Raw genomic sequence first — 19,327 nt, 5'->3', positions numbered from 1 at the left:
GCCAATATATTAGAGTATAAATGATAGGTCCATTACTTTAAGTCTTTAATCAAAGATATGAATTGTCCTCAATCAATGTTTGGAGAGGGTATATTTCGAGATCAACACGTGTTTACCAAACCCGACATTTTGCAAAATCATAATTTAAAAACAATCTATAATTTTGAATTGACGACTGTCCGGAGAAGAAAAATATAAAGAAGAGTAATTAAAGGTACACATATAAGTCCACAACAGAAAATTCAATTCTCCACGAAAAATGCTTTATTGCTCATGCTTTCCGTCACGACACAAAATGACACTTGTCGATCTATGAAATCCCTTTGAATCTGATTTATTATGTCATATATTACTCTTTCCGTTTCATATTAAGTGTCGTTTTAGAAAAAAAATTTCGTTACAAAATAAGTGTCGTTTTCGATTTTCAATGCAAAATTTATTAGTTTTATGCAAAATTTATTTTTCTATTGGTTTAAATATAGTTAGATGTATAGGTAATGGTATTTTTTATAGGAAATGTACAAAATTAATTATTTATTTAATCCGTATACCGAAACTTAAAACGACACTTATAATTAAACAAAGGGACTATCAAAGAATACGACTATATTATATGATTATCGAATGATCGAACAAAATGTTCTTAATTCTTGTATACCAAGAGCACAACGTATAAAAAAGTTCGTGGATTGCTATATGCATTCGGTGGAAAAGCTATCATTTCATGCTCAACGTATCCCAATATGTTCAATTCATATCTGACTTATGTCACCGTGAAAAATATACCTGCACTTTCGTAAATTTCAAATAACATACCTCTTATTTATTTTTTTGACGAAATCATACACCAATTACCACATCAGTTGCCATGTTATCTAATTTTGCCAACATATATGCTACGCCACCTAATTTTGATGACGAGGATGTCACTTGTACAATTTTCTTAAAAGCAAAGTAGTTGTTTTATAAAAAAATCTTTCTAGAAAATGTAAAATTTTATAATTTTATATTATTTAGTAACATATGATCCGTTCTGTCCAAGGCTGAAAGAAACAACTCGAGTCGTTGTCCGTCTCTTCATTGATCCGTAAGAAACAATCAATACACATTTTTTTTTTATTATTATCTATATTGTGCTAACATCAATAGTCAAAAATATTTCCTACTCAAATTTTGTGGTCGTCTATTTATATCCCTTACTTATCAAACTAATTTTACACAAACTTTTATTTTACACCTTAAAAAAAACCAAAACAACCCAAACAATCAAAACACCAAAAACTAGAATTTCAAAAAAGACGAATCAATAATGATCACCTCTTTTTTTTGTCTAATCTTAGAAATAAACTTCAAAACAAATATACCAAACAATCACCTCAGCTAAAACTCAACGACACATAAATCGAGTCAGCTAAACAAATACAAACTACACGGCCATCTATTTAACAATTTGCAAACTTATTTTTGCAACGACACATACATCGAGTCAGCTAAACAAATACAAACTACACGGCCATCTATTTAACAATTTACAAACTTATTTTCACAACGACACATACATCGAGTCAGCTAAACAAATACAAACTACACGGTCAGCTATTTAACAATTTACAAACTTATTTTCGCAACAAAGAAGACGAAGACGACAACCAAGATCAGTGAAATTACCTGAACAAAAAAAGCAAAGTAAGTTATGAATTCTGATAAATACAGCTAACAATGATTTTTGTTTACATATTATTCATCAAATAAAAGATAAACAAACACAGCCACAACAGGAGATACAAGAGACAATCCCGACAGACACAAAGGCGGCAACAACATCTCCACCTGCTCACTTTTCTTGTCTTATAAAAATAGCTTACATGCCCATGTCAACATGCCAATGATATTGTCTTTTTATGAAAAATACATAAATTCATTTAAAACTCATTAAAGCTCAAATACTCAGAACTATCAATCATTTTATAGTTATTTCTACAAGTCTTCATGTATTTGTTTTAAAGGTCCGGTAAGAGCAACAAATTTAAAAATAAAACAAAAACATTAACAAACATAATAAGGATAATAAAAATTATTACTTAATGCACACAACTTACATAACTAAACTGGAAAAAAAATATCCAGAAACAAAAAGTATATTCAACAACTTTAATATAATTTATGTACTCTCAACAGTACAATAAACAAATTAAGAAGACAAACAAACAATAAGTCTCAGTGACAAATATATCAATCACATTACTAACAGAGTTTAGTCATTCATAAGTGGAGAACAATGCATACACAGTTCATCATCACAACTCTAACCCTATAACAATAAAAAAAACTTGAAAAATAACTCAAAGTGCAAAATTTACAACTACAATAACCCTAACAAATATTGAGATGAAACAAAAACTCTGTCCACAACTCCGCGCTTGCGTGGAGGCAATGCCCCTAGTATATACAATAATGAACTTACAATTTGCTCTACTAAATACAATATATCATACTGTACACACATATGCATATATGATAAATATTGAAGCTCAGTAACGTAAGAAATAAATGGAATGATCCAACAACATCCTTCAAAAATTGAAGTACAAAAAAAATAACCAGATCGACACTGTTTAACAAAAACCATGTAAAAGACTACACTTGAGTAATTAAAAGAGTCGAGTGTAAAGATTAAGACTTTTTGGATGACAAAAGGGCTATTGACTGGGTGAAAATGGGCTTTAAAAAGCCCACATGCTTCAGATAATCGGCTCGGAGGATTAACCGACTTTACAGCTTATGATCATGATTATAAATACGCGTGTGATGCGGCCGCAACCTATTTATACCCTCAAAACTTTCAATCCTTTCGACTGTTTCGGAATGGACGCGAGCAATACAAGCGACGCCTACATTAGAATCACCAACGATGTTATCAGCAAGTCTCGAAACGACCTCGTCTTCACTGGAGAACTCGATGAGTCTGTTCTTACCGAGCTTCATTCGGTTAGTTGACAATCTCCCAACTGATCGATCTTGATTTCGCTTTACATATATAATCCTCCGAAGTTGCTTGCTTGGCTTTTCTTAAGCTGTAAGTTAGGGTTTTTCGAAACTGATTATGATACTCTTTGTGTATAGATTTGGAGAAGGAAGATGATACAAGCCGGAGTCATAAGAGGAACCATAGAAACATCTTCTCCTCCGATTCAGAATCCAAATCCTTTGCATGGATATGCTCAGAATAAGAGTGGGATTGACTCTGATCCGCAGTTTCCATCCACGGTATGGTTCTCTTTGGTCATAGATAGTTCTTGTGTGTTTGAGTCACGGATTATTGAAAACGTTTTCAGGAGCTTGGGTTGTCGATAAAGAACGAGGGTGAAGGACTTTACATTCCTCAGCAAGATGGTGCTAGTGATGATATAAAGCCAAGCGCTTTTGCTCCTCATGGTAAAGTTTTGATATGTATGGGTTTGTTGCGAAAAGGTGTTATCCTTTTGACTTGTGTGAACTGAATGATGATGATGTAGATGATGATGATGAGAGTTTGAACGAGGATGATGATTATGAGGAAGATGATATCAATGATGATGAGGATATTCCGCATTTGATCATGTGTCAGTTTGATTATGTAAGGTTTATTTCTTTTTTTTTGGGCTGCTGCATATTCTTAAACTTTAAATACCATTTTATTCAACTACTACCGTACCGTAGGTAAAGAAGCGTAAGAACAAGTGGGAGTGCAAACTCAAAGCTGGGGTTATGCAAATCAACGAAAAGAACATTCTTTTCTCAGAGGTCGGACCAACTTCTTGATAATGGAGGATTTAACATTTCACTTGGCTCACATGTGTTCTTACTTTCTTTTTTTTTTTGCAGACCAAAGGAGATTTTACCTTTTAAGAGAAGCTTTATGTGAAGGCTATCTGTAATCTGTCTCTTTCTCGCTGGACTTTCTACTAAATAGATGCAAACTCTTAATGTACATAACATTGTTTTGGCTTTGTTCCAATACCTTGGTTGCAATGGAGTTAATAAATGGAAATTACAAATTTGAATCCGTTGGTTCTCTTGCTCTTCTTCTTTTACCTGTTTCATATCAAACAGAAATAAAGAGCCTGAGAAAACAACCGAATAAGATGTGATGATTAATTGTTTTTTACCCATCATCGCAAGCAAGCAACATTCCACTACTTAACTGTTATTAAAAGTGATACCAATCAGTTGGATCAGTTGGGACTGATTATGAAAAAAAAACAGTCAGAAACCAAACCTCTCCTTCTCTCTTGGTTGCAGAAAGAATCTTCAAGTCCATGAGAAGTGTCCTGTATCGAGCTTCAAAAGGCTGCCCACTTCACATTCGACATTCCCACCACGCACACGGATCCTCCTAACTGTCTTGTTCCCAAGTTAGGTATGCATCAATCAGTCAACAAGGATTATGCTACAAATAATGACTGAGAGAGCCAACCAAAATCAAAGAACACGGGAAGTAAAATGAGTCCTTCTAAAATAAAATAAAAACAGGGGATTACACCAGAAAAAATTTAATATAAAATACGGGAAGATACGATTTTACCTCCACGGAAGGAGATAAAAGTTCGAAGCTTCTGCTAGAAAGTTACCATCTTCGAGAAATAAGCAGAATATGAAAAAGAAGACCCATTGTGGAGGATTGGCTCACGTACTCTGCTGTTCCACGAGGTTTAAGAATGGCGGAGAAGTTTAAAGTATTAAAGAAAAGCCCTACTGTACTAATTTACATTTTTGCCCTTACTATGAATCGGGAAAGAAAAGATACATATACACACACCACACAATATATTTTTTTTCTGATTATTTATTTTTACATAAATAAATAAAACTTTGAAGAATCAAGAGGACGAGCGATAAGCGTACAAAGTTAGCGGGAGAATCCTCACTCCGATCATGGCTTTCGCTATCTCAACTCAGTCACATTTCGCCATCAGACCCTTACAACTAAACCAGGTCAAGAACTCTAGCCCCCGTGCCTTCTTCTGCTCCTGTTTCAAACCCAGGCCTGACTCTTCTTACCTCCGTTCCAAGGAACTACCCAAACTGGGTTTAGTCCCAAGACACCGACAAAAGTTCCAGGTGAAGAACAAGACAGGTTTCATGGGTTTTGATTCCTTTTCAAAATGTTTGATTTGGTTTTCTTGGGTAGGTCGGAGTTGGGACTGGAGGAGAGTTAGCCGACAGTGGAGAAGTAGCTGATTCTGTTGCTTCTGATCCACCTGAGTCATTTTCTTGGTCTTCTGTCATACTCCCGTAAGTATTTATCCTTTTTGGTAATTAACTGTTTAGTTCTCAATCCCATCAGCTAGTTATATGTGAGCAATGGCTTATGTATCATCAGATGTTAAGAAGTATTTAGCTAGACTGAGCTTTAGGCTTAACACTTGATTTTAACAGCCATTTTTGCTTGAATCTTAGGTTTATATTCCCGGCTCTGGGAGGGCTGTTGTTTGGGTATGATATTGGAGCAACCTCCGGTGCTACTCTCTCACTTCAGGTTTTGAATTAAATTTATCTGCCTTTTATTTTGTTAGCTGCTAGCTACAAAGCCTTACTTACTAATGGTGTCGAAACAGTCAGCTGCGCTCAGTGGAACTACATGGTTTAACTTGTCACCTGTTCAGCTTGGACTTGTGGTAATGCTATTATCTAGAGATGCTTCTCCATATGGAGTTTAGCAGAAAGTGATAGTCCTTATATGTATCTTGTTGTGTAGGTTAGCGGATCCTTATATGGAGCCCTTCTTGGCTCAACTCTTGTCTACGGCATTGCTGATTTCCTTGGTAACTCTTTTATTCTTTTATTGATTTCTCCTTCTTTGTAACTTGGTTCCAAGTCTCTCATTCTATCTTTTTTTCTTATGTAGGTAGAAGGCGAGAACTCATTATAGCTGCTGGTCTCTATCTCCTTGGGTCTCTGATCACTGGCTGCGCCCCTGATCTTAATATTCTCTTACTTGGAAGGCTTCTCTACGGCTTGGGTATTGGTTTGGTGAGCTCTGCAACCTTGTCTTGTTTCCTTGTTGATTGCTTACAGTAAACTGGTTTCCTTTGATAGGCAATGCATGGGGCTCCACTCTATATAGCCGAGACATGCCCATCTCAAATCCGTGGAACTCTTATCTCTCTCAAAGAACTCTTCATCGTATCAGGCATCCTGGTACACATCCCGTCTCTTCCTTTTTCTATGTAATTTCATTTGAACTCTTTCTAATCCCTCTTCCTGCACAGCTGGGTTTCTCTGTTGGAAGCTTTGAGATTGATGTGGTCGGAGGGTGGAGATACATGTACGGATTCGGCACCCCTGTTGCTTTGCTCATGGGACTAGGCATGTGGAGCCTCCCTCCGTCTCCTCGCTGGCTGCTTCTTAGAGCTGTTCAAGGCAAAGGCGCTCTACAAGAATACAAAGACAAAGCCATGGTTGCCCTCAGCAAACTACGCGGCAGACCTCCCGGTGATAAACTGTCGGAGAAGCTGGTGGATGATGCGTTGTTATCTGTGAAAACGGCTTATGAAGATGAGGAGAAGTCTGGGGGGAACTTCTTGGAAGTGTTCCAAGGGCCTAACTTGAAAGCTTTGACTATTGGTGGTGGTTTGGTTCTTTTCCAGCAGGTGATTGATTCTTCTTCGTTTGTTGGTTGGTCTTTGGATGAATGTGAGATTTCAACTTATACTCTTGCATCATCTTGATAGATAACTGGACAGCCAAGTGTTCTTTATTACGCGGGTTCGATTCTTCAGGTATGCTTGCTTCACACCTTGAAACTAATGTTTTTTTAGTACAGTAGTTGGATCTTTCATGAGACTTAATTGCTTACTTATCTATTCTTCAGACTGCTGGATTCTCTGCTGCTGCTGATGCAACTAGAGTTTCTGTTATCATTGGTGTCTTCAAGGTGCTCATTTCCTTTGTTATTTATGTATCTGTCTATGTTAACATGCTTCCAGCTGTTATATAAAATTAGACCTCTTCTGCAGTTACTGATGACATGGGTGGCTGTTGCAAAAGTTGATGATCTTGGAAGACGTCCCTTACTGATTGGAGGCGTCAGTGGCATTGTATGAGTTAACTCTTTTGTGCCTTAAGTTTCATATTGATACACTGGCTTACTCTTTTTTCTTTTGTATGTTCCAAAAAATTCCAGGCGATTTCTTTGTTTCTACTGTCAGCATACTACAAGTTTCTAGGTGGCTTTCCTCTTGTAGCAGTTGGTGCACTGCTTCTCTATGTTGGTTGCTACCAGGTTTGTATTCTAGCTCTCTTTGTAGCTGTGGCTACATAGTGTTATCTTGATCGTTCAAGAAGTAGCACCCTTAAAGGTATCTGACTGTTTGTTCTTGGGAACCAGATCTCATTTGGACCAATCAGCTGGCTAATGGTGTCAGAGATATTCCCACTTCGCACAAGAGGGAGAGGGATCAGTCTTGCAGTTCTTACAAACTTTGGATCCAATGCCATTGTCACCTTTGCGTTTTCACCCTTAAAGGTATCTCTCTCTTATGCTCCCTCTGGTTAAGACTCCCTTGAAAGTTTATTAGTAACTTCTGGCTCCCATGCCACCTTTGCAGGAATATCTTGGAGCAGAGAATCTCTTCCTTCTCTTTGGAGCTATAGCATTGGTATCACTCTTGTTTGTAGTTCTAGTAGTCCCTGAGACCAAGGGTCTCAGCTTGGAAGAGATTGAATCTAAAATCTTGAAGTGAAATGTTCAAAAAAAAACATGTATGTTATTGTAAATTCAACAACCAATCACAATACAATCATTCACTTAAGAGACACAACATTGTAGCAGAATAAAAGTTTGCTTGCAGGCTTCAACGACCACCATATAGGACTGTAACATCTTCAAAAGAGAAATTAGCTAATGAGGAGGTTTCAGGCCGTTGTGTTACAGTTTCATTGCTTATATTTGGCATACCAAATCCAGCTGTATCATATGATATGCTCGGAACATTGACATTTCCTTCAAGATATTGTACTATAAGTCTCATACTTGGTCTATTCTCTGGGTTGCTCTGAGAACAAAGCATGCCTAGCTTCAAAAGCATCTTGACCTCTTCAGCTTTAAAGTTTCCTTCGAGTTTACTGTCAACAGTAACCATTAAACTATCTCTGCTTCCACAAATAGCAACCCACTTAAGTAGAATCATTTGCTCAGGGGGTCTCTCAGGGTCTACTGGCCTTCTTCCGCAAACCACCTCAAGAATAAAAGCTCCAAAGGCATAGACATCAGTCCAGGTAGTGGTCACACCCATTGCAGTTAGCTCAGGAGCCATGTAGCCTATGGTTCCAACCACACGCGTGGCTTGGAGATTCTCGCCGCGATCATGGAACCTTGCAAACCCAAAATCTCCCAACCGTCCATTAAGATCAGCATCTAAAAGAATGTTGCTAGCTTTGATATCTCTGTGTAGCACAACTTGTTCCCAGTCTTCATGAAGATACAAAAGAGCAGATGCTACTCCCTTGATTATGTTCAATCTCTGAGACCAAGTGAGGTTTTGGTTGTTGAACAAGTAGTTATCTAGGCTCCCATTTGGCATGTATTCATAAACCAAAAGCAGTTCACCTCTCCTTCTGCAGTAGCCAAGGAGCTGAACCAAGTTCTTGTGCCTTAGCCTTCCCATACTAGCTATCTCCGCGACATACTGTTTCATCCCTTGCTCTGCATCATGGTAGACTCTCTTAACAGCGATTTGTGTACCAGAGGGAAGTATTCCCTTGTAAACTTTTCCAAAACCTCCTGCTCCAAGTAGTTGATTCTCCTTAAAACCCTTGGTTGCTTTGTATAGGTTCCTGAAGGAGTACCTCTGGGGACTATATTCCTTTTCCCATTGTTCAAGAACCTCAGCATACTTCTTTTTCTTGTAAAGAAGATACACAACTCCTCCTAGTACTATTAGCAAAGTTCCTGCTATAGTAGTGCCTAGAATTAAAGCAAGGCTAGAGCCTTTAGACCTTGACTTTGTTGGAGAGGTTGGTGGCAGAGTAGGTGGCGGCGGAGATGATGGTGGTGGTGGAGAGGATGGTGGTGGTGGAGAGGATGGTGGTGGTGGAGGTGGATTTGGGGGATCCAAAACCTTTGACAAGTCAAGGCTTTCTGCTTGTCCACCTTTCTTGAAACTCCATGCAAGAATATATTGGTCACTTCTGAGTGTGCCTGTGGATCCAGAGAAACCTACAAACATGGTTTCATTGAAAATTTCTGAAATATTGATGGTTTTTGACAAGAGAGGCACCCTTGGTTTGATGGAACTTGACAAGAATGGTGAAACTGGCTTTGGAGTTGGTACAGGAGATAAAGTTACATTAAGCCGCTTCTCTATTCCATCATAATCTATCCAGATGAGGATACTATTTCCACTAGCAAGCAGCAGGGTTATGTTCTTCCCCTCTGTATGATTATAGTAACTAGCATTGGCAGATACGACCGAGATTTTGCTGTTTATATCAATCCCCACGTGGTTACTACTTATGTCAAGTGCTTCAGGGCTATCATTAGTATCAAGCTCTACCGCCAGGATGTGGTTTGTAGTTTTGTTATCATTTGCTGTGCTGAATAGCCCTAACCCTGAAGTTTCAGTGCCGTTATACCTGAGGTCTGTGGTAGGAGCTACCACAAAAGCCATACCTTGACCGAAAGAAATGGGGCTGTGCAGTGGAAGGATTGCAAAGACAAACTCTGTTGAAAATGAAGACAAACTTGAAGACGAAGTTGTGAACTTCATGGGGGTTTTGTGGAAAGCATGACCGGTGCTCTTGGTTGTATTACCTGTAATCTGCAATACGCCATCTTCAATAGTTGCCATTCCATCACGGTAGAGGTCTACTTTCCTGAAGTCATAATGCACAAACTGAGTACCGCCTTGGGCTAACACCAAAGGTGTTACATGGATACAAATTAGTATCCAGATACACATGTGTCCTAAAACTCCAGCCATCTGGAATAACAATGATCTCCACTCTCTCTCTCTCTGCCTTAGCTTGTGAATCTTAGATTCTTCTGCACTCTCTTTTACATGAGAATTATGTTTTCTGTCTCCAGAAAACCCTGAGCTGACCTTTACTTGGAAGACACTAGCAAAGAAAAGTTATTCCTTCTGAACTGGTAAGATAACAATGCTTATGTCATCACTTAGATGTTTCTTACAGTCATGTTGGTTAATTACTTTTCCAGTCTTATATATATTCAAGATAAGTCATGGGTACAACACTATGTGATTTTATGTCTGCATCTTTGCTTGTTGCTATCTAGCCAGTGGATTATACACAAGACTGAAGATTCAAGCTGTGATCTTATTTGTATTGACCTGAATTAGTATATACCATCATGCCCTGAGGCAAGATGAAGTAATTAAATCTATTGAGTTTTTACTTACTATTTATGTATGTGAGTTTCATTCATATGAAAATTTTATTTAAATGAGGTTTTAAATAGTCAAAGTCATATGTAAAACTTGGTTACTCTACATACGTGCAAACATCTTTCATTCCGAATAATAGTCTGAATGAGTTATTACAAAACATATTCTGAATCATGAAATACTAGTTGGGTGTAGTTTAAAAGATATTCTAAATCAAGAAACACTAGTTGCATGTAGTTTAAGTTGTTTTACTTGCTCAAACGATGGTGGCACTGTTTTAAAATTTGTATAAGTTGAAGAAGCCTCCTGCAGATGACAATGGAGCTCCTGATCTGACCTATTCTGTTCGGCAATAAGTACCTTTCTCGGTCACATTGGATAAGATATTTTGACTTGGCTGAAAAAACATACATTTTCAACGGATGCAAGAAGAACAAAACGTCTTACATTCTTTTTAGTCATTAGAAATTGACAAGTAGACAACAAGACAGGGGTTTGACTTTGAGTACATTTCTGAATGTTTTAGTTTAGTTATTCGATTCAGATCTGATGACTTCTCTTTTTGGTTGAAATTTTGAAGATGAATGCAGGCGGGAATATAATAACCGATTAACCGAAGATAGATGTAAAGGGAACGGACCAGTGATTTGTCCACGGCTATATGTGCCTGAGGACCAAAAATGGGAGACGCCTAAATTGTTAATGAACAACAATATGTCAAATGTGACGGCTGTATAAAGAATTAATGTGTTCCTATAGTTCTTACATTTACAAACTTACTTGTAACAATCACAATTGTGTCCTATGAGGATGAGCTACAGTTTTAATATGTAAAGTCAGTAAATGCTTAGCTTCCAAGTTCCAATGGATGTACATTAATTAAGTTACAGAAGACGGGGAATGAGCAAAGCACCAAAAGGATTTATTGTGATGTACATAGGTGAGAGCTTGAAGTTACCTTGGTCGGTTTTGATGAGCAAAGCACCAAAACTGACCAAGGTAACACACATACAATTTAAGATCCTCCGTATCCAAAGGTGATATCAACTAATAATTGATGACATCATATCCCTGTCGATCGTTTGATTCATTACTTTCTTTTTTAAATTCAGTCTCAATGGAGCACACAAACTAAAAGAAAAAGTGATTAATCTTTTGTCCTTTTATCTTTATCTTTATTTTTATATCCTTCTTACTTTCATTCATCTTTTTGCTTTGGTTTGCTTATGATGAATATCCACTAATGATAAAGTACTTTCTTATTCCTTTATGGGTGTCTCCACGAATTGTGATTCCATCTTGTTCTTAAGGAGTTTTTTTTTTTTTTTAAGGAGTTGAATTATTATTCTTCCTGAATGTTAATTCTCACCCGGAAAATGGTCTGTCTATCCAAATATAAGGACCTAAATCGAATATATAAATTAGAAAATGGCCAAGTAAAAGACATGTCTTTCATATCGTAAGATGTAAACCAGTTTTTGTAGGAAATTTTTGAAAAAACAAGAGACATGAATGTCTCCATATATGTAATGGAGCGTAGTACTAGATTAGAATAGTATAATCACCTATTCACCTTCCATGCTATTTGCTATTATCCATTCCATTTTTTTCTTTAAAATAGAGTAAAAGTGAATATAGAGTAAGGAACGCATCAACCCAATTCAATATCTCACTCTATAATAAAATTTATTCCATAAATAGAATAATCTATTTTTTGTTTGTTCATCACTCTATTATAAAGTAGAAAATAGAGTAGTATTGGAGCAATTTTACTCTATTTCCACTTTAATTTCATTTTGAATTTTGAAAGAAAAATAAAATTTTACATTGGAGATGTTCTTAACAATTAAATATTCCACATAATGTGGTCAGCAGAAATTTATATTCCAAATGAATTAATACGGCTACATTACATTACAAAAGTATTATCATTATAAGCTTTCTTGGAAACTACGGGTCTCCTCTGATCGTGAGCTGCGTCAGTGGACCATATTAGTCTGTGAAATCAATCCCACGATCATCCCACCAACAGACCTTTTTTATAGATCTATACACAGTATATAATATAGTTTTCTTACCAAACAACATTAGGGTAAAAAGAAAATTGACCACACAATTGCATTTATTTTGGTGCAGGTCGTGTATAAGATATATCTAGAATCAGATATATACTACAAGTCTTTTTAATAACCTTGAATAAGAATAATTCCATGACGAGTCCACTTAGTAGTATGTCATATTTTAAATAGAAATTTAAGTATAAAAATTGTCGTGCGGCGTTGTGCCGTATATAATTTACAAGTTAATTGTCCATAATATTACAACACAAATGGTTTTGTTCAAACAAAATTCTAGTCTTTAGTGAGTTTTCCCCCGAAATTTTGGAGTTATTTAAAAAATAAAATGATTAGATAACGTAAAATCTGCACAAAAAATGTAAAAATGTGATATGAATCATGTGTTTTTTTCCTTCGAAAAAACCATGTGTTTTTTTTATGTGAACCATGTGATGCAATCATGTCTTACGATTATAATTGTCATTAATTTTCCAAAGTATACAAAAGAGACAAGTATTATATTTAACTTTTGTGATAAACCATTACATTATATGCCGTATGTTCAGTTCTATAATTGTTAAAACTTTAAGAAAAGTCACTAAAGTTTTGTATTTTTGTCAGTTTTTAGTAAATCTTTGGCTAATACGCACACGTAAACATGTGCATAATAATAATACACACTAGGATAAGACCCGCGCCTTGCGCGGGATTAAGTTATTATTTTTATTATATTTTAGAGAATGAAACAATAGTTTGGCTTCATTTGGATTACGGGTGTTCAATCCGAATATCGGGTTGGTTTCGGTTCGGTTCGGTTTTTTTCGGTATTTGGTTAGTAAAATATAACTACTATTCTAAATCCATATTTACTTTGACTTTAGTCTTTCACATACTTTTGAAAGATTTCAACTGGACGACTAAATTGATCAGCCAATCTTATTGCTTTAAATCATTAGTGTTTACATATATATATTATTTAGTTTGAATATTTATTAAATAAAAATTCATATGCGTTATATTTTATGATCATTTGTAACTTATTATAACAAAAAAATAATCTAATTTGATCACAAAATTTTCAGAGTGAGAATATTCAAATTTCTAATAATATATAAACGTTTTGAAAAATTCAAATATAACATATAAGAAAAAATATAAATGTTTTTATTATATATTTAATGTGATTTTTTTATATCTTTCAATAATATAAAATTAAAAAAAGAACTAAGATACCAAAATTGTTATCAAATATTTATTATTCATAATAATTAATTTTCATATATACGTTAATCATATTAGGTAATTTCGTAGCTTCTAATTAAGGAAAGTGCAAAAAAAATTTTGGTAGATTATTTATCAATTCGATAGTTAGTTTAATAAAAAATATAATGTAAGTCAATATGGACCAACCTATTTTTCTAAGAATAGTATATTTTATATAGTCATTTATTAAATGAGAATTTATAATCATACAGTTCTATGATCATTCATATCATTTTATAACTGAATATTTAAATCATCGATAACAAAATTTTCAATGTGAAATCTTTAATAAGTTTATAATTTATAAAAATTTTTGAAAATTCATTGAAAGTTTTAATATTAAAATATTTATGTAATCTTATGGTATATAGTATAATATATATATATATATATAAATATATATGTTTTATTATTAAATGATATTTTTTACTCATATGGTTTTAAAATAATGTGTATCTTCTTATAATATTAAATAAAAGTTCATATTAATACAATTTTATGATCATTTGTAACTTATTATGACAAAAAAATAATCTATTGATCACAAAATTTTCAGAGTGGGGATCTTCAAATTTCTAATAATTTATAGACGTTTTGAAAAATTCAAAATATAACATATAAGAAAAATTATAAATGTTTTTATTATATATTTAATGTAATTTTTAAAGATATTTTAATAATATAAAATTAAAAAAAGAACTAAGATACAAAAATTGTTATCAAATATTTATTATTCATTATAATTAATTTTCACATATACGTTAATCATATTAGGTAATTTCGTAGCTTTTATTTAAGGAAAGTGCAAAACATTTTTTGATACGTTATTTATCAATTTGATAGTTAGTTTAATAAAAAGTGTAATATAAGTTAAGATGGACCAACCTATTTTTCTAGGAATAGTATATTTTTTATAGTTATTTATTAAATAAGAATTTATAATCATACGGTTCTATGATCGTTCATATCGTTTTATAACAAAATATTTAAATCATCGATAACAAAATTTTCAATCTGAAATCTTTAATAAGTTTATAATTTATAAATGTTCTTGAAAATTCATTGAAAGTTTAAATATTAAAATATTTATGTAATCTTATGGTATATAGTGTTTAATATATATATATATATTTATTTATTTTATTATTAAATGATATTTTTTACTCATATGGTTTTAAAATCATGTGTATCTTCTTATAATAAAAATGTTAAACCATTGATCATTAATTTTTAACATAATAATTTTAATAGTTTTAGTCATTTATTGTCGTTTTTAAAAATTCAAAATATAACATATACGAAAAAATCTAAATTTTATTTTTATAGCTAATTTGATTGTTTAATTTATTTTAATAATATAAAATTAAACAAAAAATGATGGAGGAGATATACATTGTTATCAAATCTTTATTATTAAACTCATTAATTATCATATATATATTAGTCATTTATGGTAATTCCGTAGGTTTTATTTAAGGAAAGAAAATATCATATCATATCATTATATCATATAGTTTGACCAACTTATATATCTAACAACATATAAAAATCGAATGTGGACCTACTTATTTTTCAATTGAATGTAATTGACTACCTAATTGAGTGCCACCTATGCATTGGGGCCTCTTTTAATTAATACAAAATTGAGGTTACATCTTTTCAAATGTTACTCAATTAATATATAAGGGATGTTGGGGGACCACCTCACGCGAACCATTCCCGCGCCTTCCTCAATCGCGATACAATCTCAACCGCACGTTTTACTCTTTCATTCATTATCCACCGTCGGATCATCTACTTTCTCAGTCACTCTCACACACTCTCTCTCTCTAGCTTTTATCGTTTCGGATCTTCACTTTTTTTGCTGATTCATCACTCTCTTCGTCTCCTTCAAGTGAAATTTTTGTTGACTCTCTCTGTGTATCGTTGCCTCCTTCACCGACGATCTGCATATTTTTCCACACATTCGTTGTTCTGAGGTAATTTTTCTTCGAACTTTCTCGGGAAAGTTTCTTCGCTTTGATTCGGTCGAAGTGTTTGCCGTTTCGCTAAGCGAAGAAACGAATCCATAGCTCGTATCATAAGAAGCAAGTGATTTCTTCTAGGTTAATATGATTTTGAGTAGCTAAGCGAATTGTAAACCCTAGGAAATCGATTTCGATTCAAATCGGACATTGATCGTTGATTCCGTCCGAGAACTATTTCGATTTAGGTTGATTCAAAGTATAAATCGTGGATCCGCCAAAAAACCTTTGAATCGAATCTGAATATATTAATTTGTCGTGCTTGTGAAAGTTGCTCTCATAAATGTGGAAAGGGGGGGGGGGCATGATTCAGCTGTTTCTTCGGGGAGATTAGGTCCATGTCCATCGTTAGGTGTGCGCTTTTGTATTCTAGCATTATCTAAAAGATGGATGTTGACAAAAACCATGATCATCCTCCATTTTTTTCTGTGTCTACCAAGGACCACTTTTTTTTTTTTTTTTTGTAATTTTGATGCTGTGAGCACTCTGAAATGCTTTCAATGTACTTTACTGCTACGGTTGGTAGCAGCGAGATGATTCTAATGATTTGATGTGATGTGATTGATTTTTTGGTTCTTTTCTTGAATTTTTTCATTATCCAGGATTTCATCAAGGTATGTTGGTGCTTAAGTGGGATTGATTCAAGGCAGGCTTATGTGAATCTAGTTACTATCCAATGGAGAGGAATAAACCAGCGGAGAGTCGGGCTGGTGATGAGCCTGAACTTCTTAAGTATATGTCGAAGCTGCCGGTTTTCTTGGAGAGAGCTGATACTCATACTCCTCGGGAGAAGCTCTTGAGCGTTGGTGTTCTTGACTGGGACCGCTTGGAGAAGTGGCAGCATAGCCATAACCGAATGATGCCTGTGAAGAGTAGATACCCTTCGGTTGTTTACCAGACAGATGCTTCATTGGTTCCGCATAGGGATGAGTCGTCTGCTGGTCCGAGCAATGTGCATAACCGTCCAAGGAAACATCGTAGCTCACGGCAGTCTAATCTCATGTCAAATCCTGGTGGAGAAACTGTAAGAGAGTATCGAGAAACCATAGGAGGTACACGGAAAAAGAAACATAGAGGCCATAGGAGTTTCGGCATACCTGATGAGCAGCTTGGTCCAATTACTGATGCGCAAGAGGGATGTGAGAAGAAGGACCTGAAAGAGAAGATTGGCCCGAAACTTGGAACTTCAGAGGCTGGCGTGAACATGGAAGTAAACTCTAAGGTTGATGGTAGTAGACGTAAGAAGAGTGAGAAGAAGTCACGCGAAAGAAAGCGATATGATCATGATGGGGAACTCGGTCGAAGCCAGCAGGGGGAAGCTAAGCTCTATGACTCAAGTAAGAAGCTAGGTCGAGAAGAGGCTAAGACCTGCAAGAGAAGTTCGACTAATAAAGTTAGCGTAGGTCATGGTGTTGAAGTAAATTACTGTGCTCAACATTCTTGCTCCTTGCCATGTAAAGCTGACGGCTGTTCGGCAAAAAGTAACATTGCCTTGGCTGATGCGGACCCGAACCGGAATTCAGCTAAAATATCTCAGTGTGTGCCACTCTCAGCAAAAGCAAGTAATACATCTTCAAGAGGTAAGATCTCAGAAGACAGAGCATCATCTTTGTTATCTGTGAAACATTGTGGGGATGAGCCTGCCCAGAGACAAGATTCAACGTCACACAAACCTGTCTCTAAAAAGGGGAGAAGTATATCACCTTTTCAGCGGCTTAGCTTCAGTATGGGTAAGGCCAGCAAAACTAACAGTGAACGAGTTTCTGGTTCCACCACCCAGCCAGAGTCAATGGCTAACTCCACAAAGACCGTTTCACAAAACTCGGCTGTTTCATCTGGCGTTGACGGCTTAGACTGCAACAAACCGAGCGAAAATGATACAACCACGACAAGCCATTTAAGAAGGTTTCTAGAACCTCTACTGAAGCCAAGAGCAACTCACTCCGACAATTCTGTGGAGGGGCCTAGAGGTCAAGGTGTTCAAAGAATAAAATTGGGTATCAAAGGTTGCAGATCAGTAAATGTGAATGATTCAGCTCACGAGAAGAAGGTAGGATCATCCATGGTTCGAGCTGTTCTGCGGGTAACAGTTAAGAACAATCAGCCACTCTTTACATTTGCAGTGAACAAAGAAACGGACATTATTGCTGCCACCCAAAAGAAAATGGGAAGCTCGGATGAGGGTGAATGCACTAGCGTTTATACTTTCTTCTCTATCAAAGACCATAAGAGAAATAGCGCATGGTTAAACCAAAGAAGCAGAGGCCAAACACATGGTATCATCTCTGATGTTGTTGCTCAGATGCGGGTTTCTAGCTCTTTCCGGTCTGGTTTCATCAGAGAGTTTGTTCTCTTCTCTGTAGAACTTGATCAAGAGAGCACGGAAAAGTCTGATGTTCAGTTGAAAAACGAGCTGGCTGCGATCATCGTGAAGATGCCAAGATGGTTTAACAGGAGGGCATCAGTAAACACGGTTCATGATCACACTGCACTCAGTAAAGAGTTCGGAGATCCAATCAAAGATAGGGCTTTTGATCAAGGCATTAGTGCTACGGTCATACTTCAAAGCGGGGTTCACAGTATGCCTCATAAAGGAGGCCCGTCGTCTTTGATCCAGCGATGGAGAACAGGTGGTTCTTGCGATTGTGGAGGCTGGGATATGGGCTGCAATCTCATAATCCTTACAAACCAGCACAACAACTCATGCAAGAATTCAACAACCTCAAACTCACCACCCTCTTCAAACCGTTTCGAGCTTTACTTTCTGGTACAGACCCAAATCGAATTGCTCTCTCTTCCACATCAAAACCAAAATGTTTGTTTCATCATCAAATTCCTGCGTTTCTTTTTTCAGGGAGAACAAGCAGAAGAACATCCATTCTTGAGCTATAAACCAATCAAGGAAGGGTTATATTCAGTTGTCTATGATTCATCCCTTTCTCAGCTACAAGCTTTCTCCATATGTATGGCACTTGCAGAGAGTAGGAAAATGACAGAGATCACCCTTGAGCAAAAAAGCTCATGTGATGAACGTAAAGCCAGAGCGGAAACCGTGCCTAATGGCAATACCATCGGGTATGAAGCCCCACTCTCACCTGTTGGGCGGGTCTGAAGTTTATATTTTTACTTCCTACCCAAATATTTTTACTTCCAAGTATGTGAAAAAGTTAATGTTAAGCCTAGGATAAGAAAGATAGTTTGCAGGAAATAAGAAAGCAGCAAAGATCTCTCTTTAAAGTAGCTTAGTTTTTTTTTTGTCGTCTAAAGAAAGTAGCTAGTTTAATGGTGTAGCAATGATCTTGCCAACTCTTAAGTGTGAATATTTTATATATCTTATATCCATATATGTATAATGTTGGTCTACTTTCTTGCTGGGAAAATATTTGATTGCTTGAAAATTTTAAAGGGCCTTTTTATATGTTTTCATGTGACCCATTGTCATGATGAGTCTCTTTCTTTTGAGGCAGCTAATATCAGAATTGGATTCTATTAAATACATTTTTCATGTCTGAAGAGTGAAGATGTGTCTTTTTATTCTAAAAAGTACATAGATATTTAATAGGTTATAATCTAAAAATTACATAGATATTTAATAGGT

General features: G+C 35.6%; 4 protein-coding genes across 5 annotated transcripts; 3 read left to right on the top strand and 1 right to left on the bottom strand.

The window, feature by feature from the left end:
• Positions 1-2,827: 2,827 nt before the first annotated feature.
• LOC106420381 (transcription initiation factor IIA subunit 1) lies at positions 2,828-4,045 on the top strand. Its single transcript, XM_013861223.3, has 6 exons — positions 2,828-2,988; positions 3,124-3,267; positions 3,336-3,435; positions 3,516-3,616; positions 3,700-3,783; positions 3,865-4,045. The coding sequence occupies exons 1-6, from the start codon at positions 2,866-2,868 to the stop codon at positions 3,886-3,888; spliced, it is 576 nt and encodes a 191-aa protein (XP_013716677.2). The 5' UTR covers positions 2,828-2,865; the 3' UTR covers positions 3,889-4,045.
• Positions 4,046-4,832: 787 nt separating this feature from the next.
• On the top strand, positions 4,833-7,799 carry LOC106420513 (D-xylose-proton symporter-like 3, chloroplastic). Its single transcript, XM_013861358.3, has 14 exons — positions 4,833-5,100; positions 5,171-5,274; positions 5,440-5,518; positions 5,598-5,657; positions 5,738-5,804; positions 5,888-6,012; positions 6,079-6,180; positions 6,252-6,632; positions 6,714-6,761; positions 6,854-6,916; positions 6,999-7,079; positions 7,166-7,264; positions 7,370-7,507; positions 7,590-7,799. The coding sequence occupies exons 1-14, from the start codon at positions 4,915-4,917 to the stop codon at positions 7,722-7,724; spliced, it is 1,668 nt and encodes a 555-aa protein (XP_013716812.2). The 5' UTR covers positions 4,833-4,914; the 3' UTR covers positions 7,725-7,799.
• Positions 7,600-10,272, bottom strand: LOC106420512 (putative L-type lectin-domain containing receptor kinase II.2). The gene has a single exon (XM_013861357.3). The coding sequence runs from the start codon at positions 9,960-9,962 to the stop codon at positions 7,836-7,838; it is 2,127 nt and encodes a 708-aa protein (XP_013716811.2). The 5' UTR covers positions 9,963-10,272; the 3' UTR covers positions 7,600-7,835.
• A 5,245-nt stretch (positions 10,273-15,517) lies between these two features.
• Positions 15,518-19,092, top strand: LOC106420269. Of its 2 annotated transcripts, none has more exons than XM_013861127.3 (3): positions 15,518-15,684; positions 16,332-18,496; positions 18,584-19,092. In XM_013861127.3, the coding sequence occupies exons 2-3, from the start codon at positions 16,406-16,408 to the stop codon at positions 18,839-18,841; spliced, it is 2,349 nt and encodes a 782-aa protein (XP_013716581.2). In that variant the 5' UTR covers positions 15,518-15,684; positions 16,332-16,405; the 3' UTR covers positions 18,842-19,092. The 2 variants fall into 2 exon arrangements, with proteins under 2 accessions (XP_013716581.2, XP_048598946.1); XM_048742989.1 differs by lacking the exon at positions 15,518-15,684 and adding an exon at positions 15,721-16,081.
• Positions 19,093-19,327: the final 235 nt, after the last annotated feature.

Source organism: Brassica napus, chromosome A10 (assembly GCF_020379485.1).
Source record: "Brassica napus cultivar Da-Ae chromosome A10, Da-Ae, whole genome shotgun sequence".
Taxonomy (NCBI): Eukaryota; Viridiplantae; Streptophyta; class Magnoliopsida; order Brassicales; family Brassicaceae; genus Brassica; species Brassica napus.
The sequence above is the reverse complement of the archived record's forward strand: the minus strand, read 5'-3'. Positions and strand labels throughout refer to the sequence as shown.

Coding starts and splice junctions, on each gene's coding strand:
- LOC106420381 (XM_013861223.3), top strand. CDS start 2,866: ATGGACGCGAGCAATACAAGCGACGCCTACATTAGAATCACCAACGAT. Junction 2,989..3,123: donor TTCTTACCGAGCTTCATTCG/GTTAGTTGACAA, acceptor CTTTGTGTATAG/ATTTGGAGAAGGAAGATGAT. Junction 3,784..3,864: donor AGAACATTCTTTTCTCAGAG/GTCGGACCAACT, acceptor TTTTTTTTGCAG/ACCAAAGGAGATTTTACCTT.
- LOC106420269 (XM_013861127.3), top strand. CDS start 16,406: ATGGAGAGGAATAAACCAGCGGAGAGTCGGGCTGGTGATGAGCCTGAA. Junction 18,497..18,583: donor GTTTCGAGCTTTACTTTCTG/GTACAGACCCAA, acceptor TTCTTTTTTCAG/GGAGAACAAGCAGAAGAACA.
- LOC106420513 (XM_013861358.3), top strand. CDS start 4,915: ATGGCTTTCGCTATCTCAACTCAGTCACATTTCGCCATCAGACCCTTA. Junction 6,917..6,998: donor TTATCATTGGTGTCTTCAAG/GTGCTCATTTCC, acceptor CCTCTTCTGCAG/TTACTGATGACATGGGTGGC. Junction 7,265..7,369: donor TCTATGTTGGTTGCTACCAG/GTTTGTATTCTA, acceptor CTTGGGAACCAG/ATCTCATTTGGACCAATCAG.
- LOC106420512 (XM_013861357.3), bottom strand. CDS start 9,962: ATGGCTGGAGTTTTAGGACACATGTGTATCTGGATACTAATTTGTATC.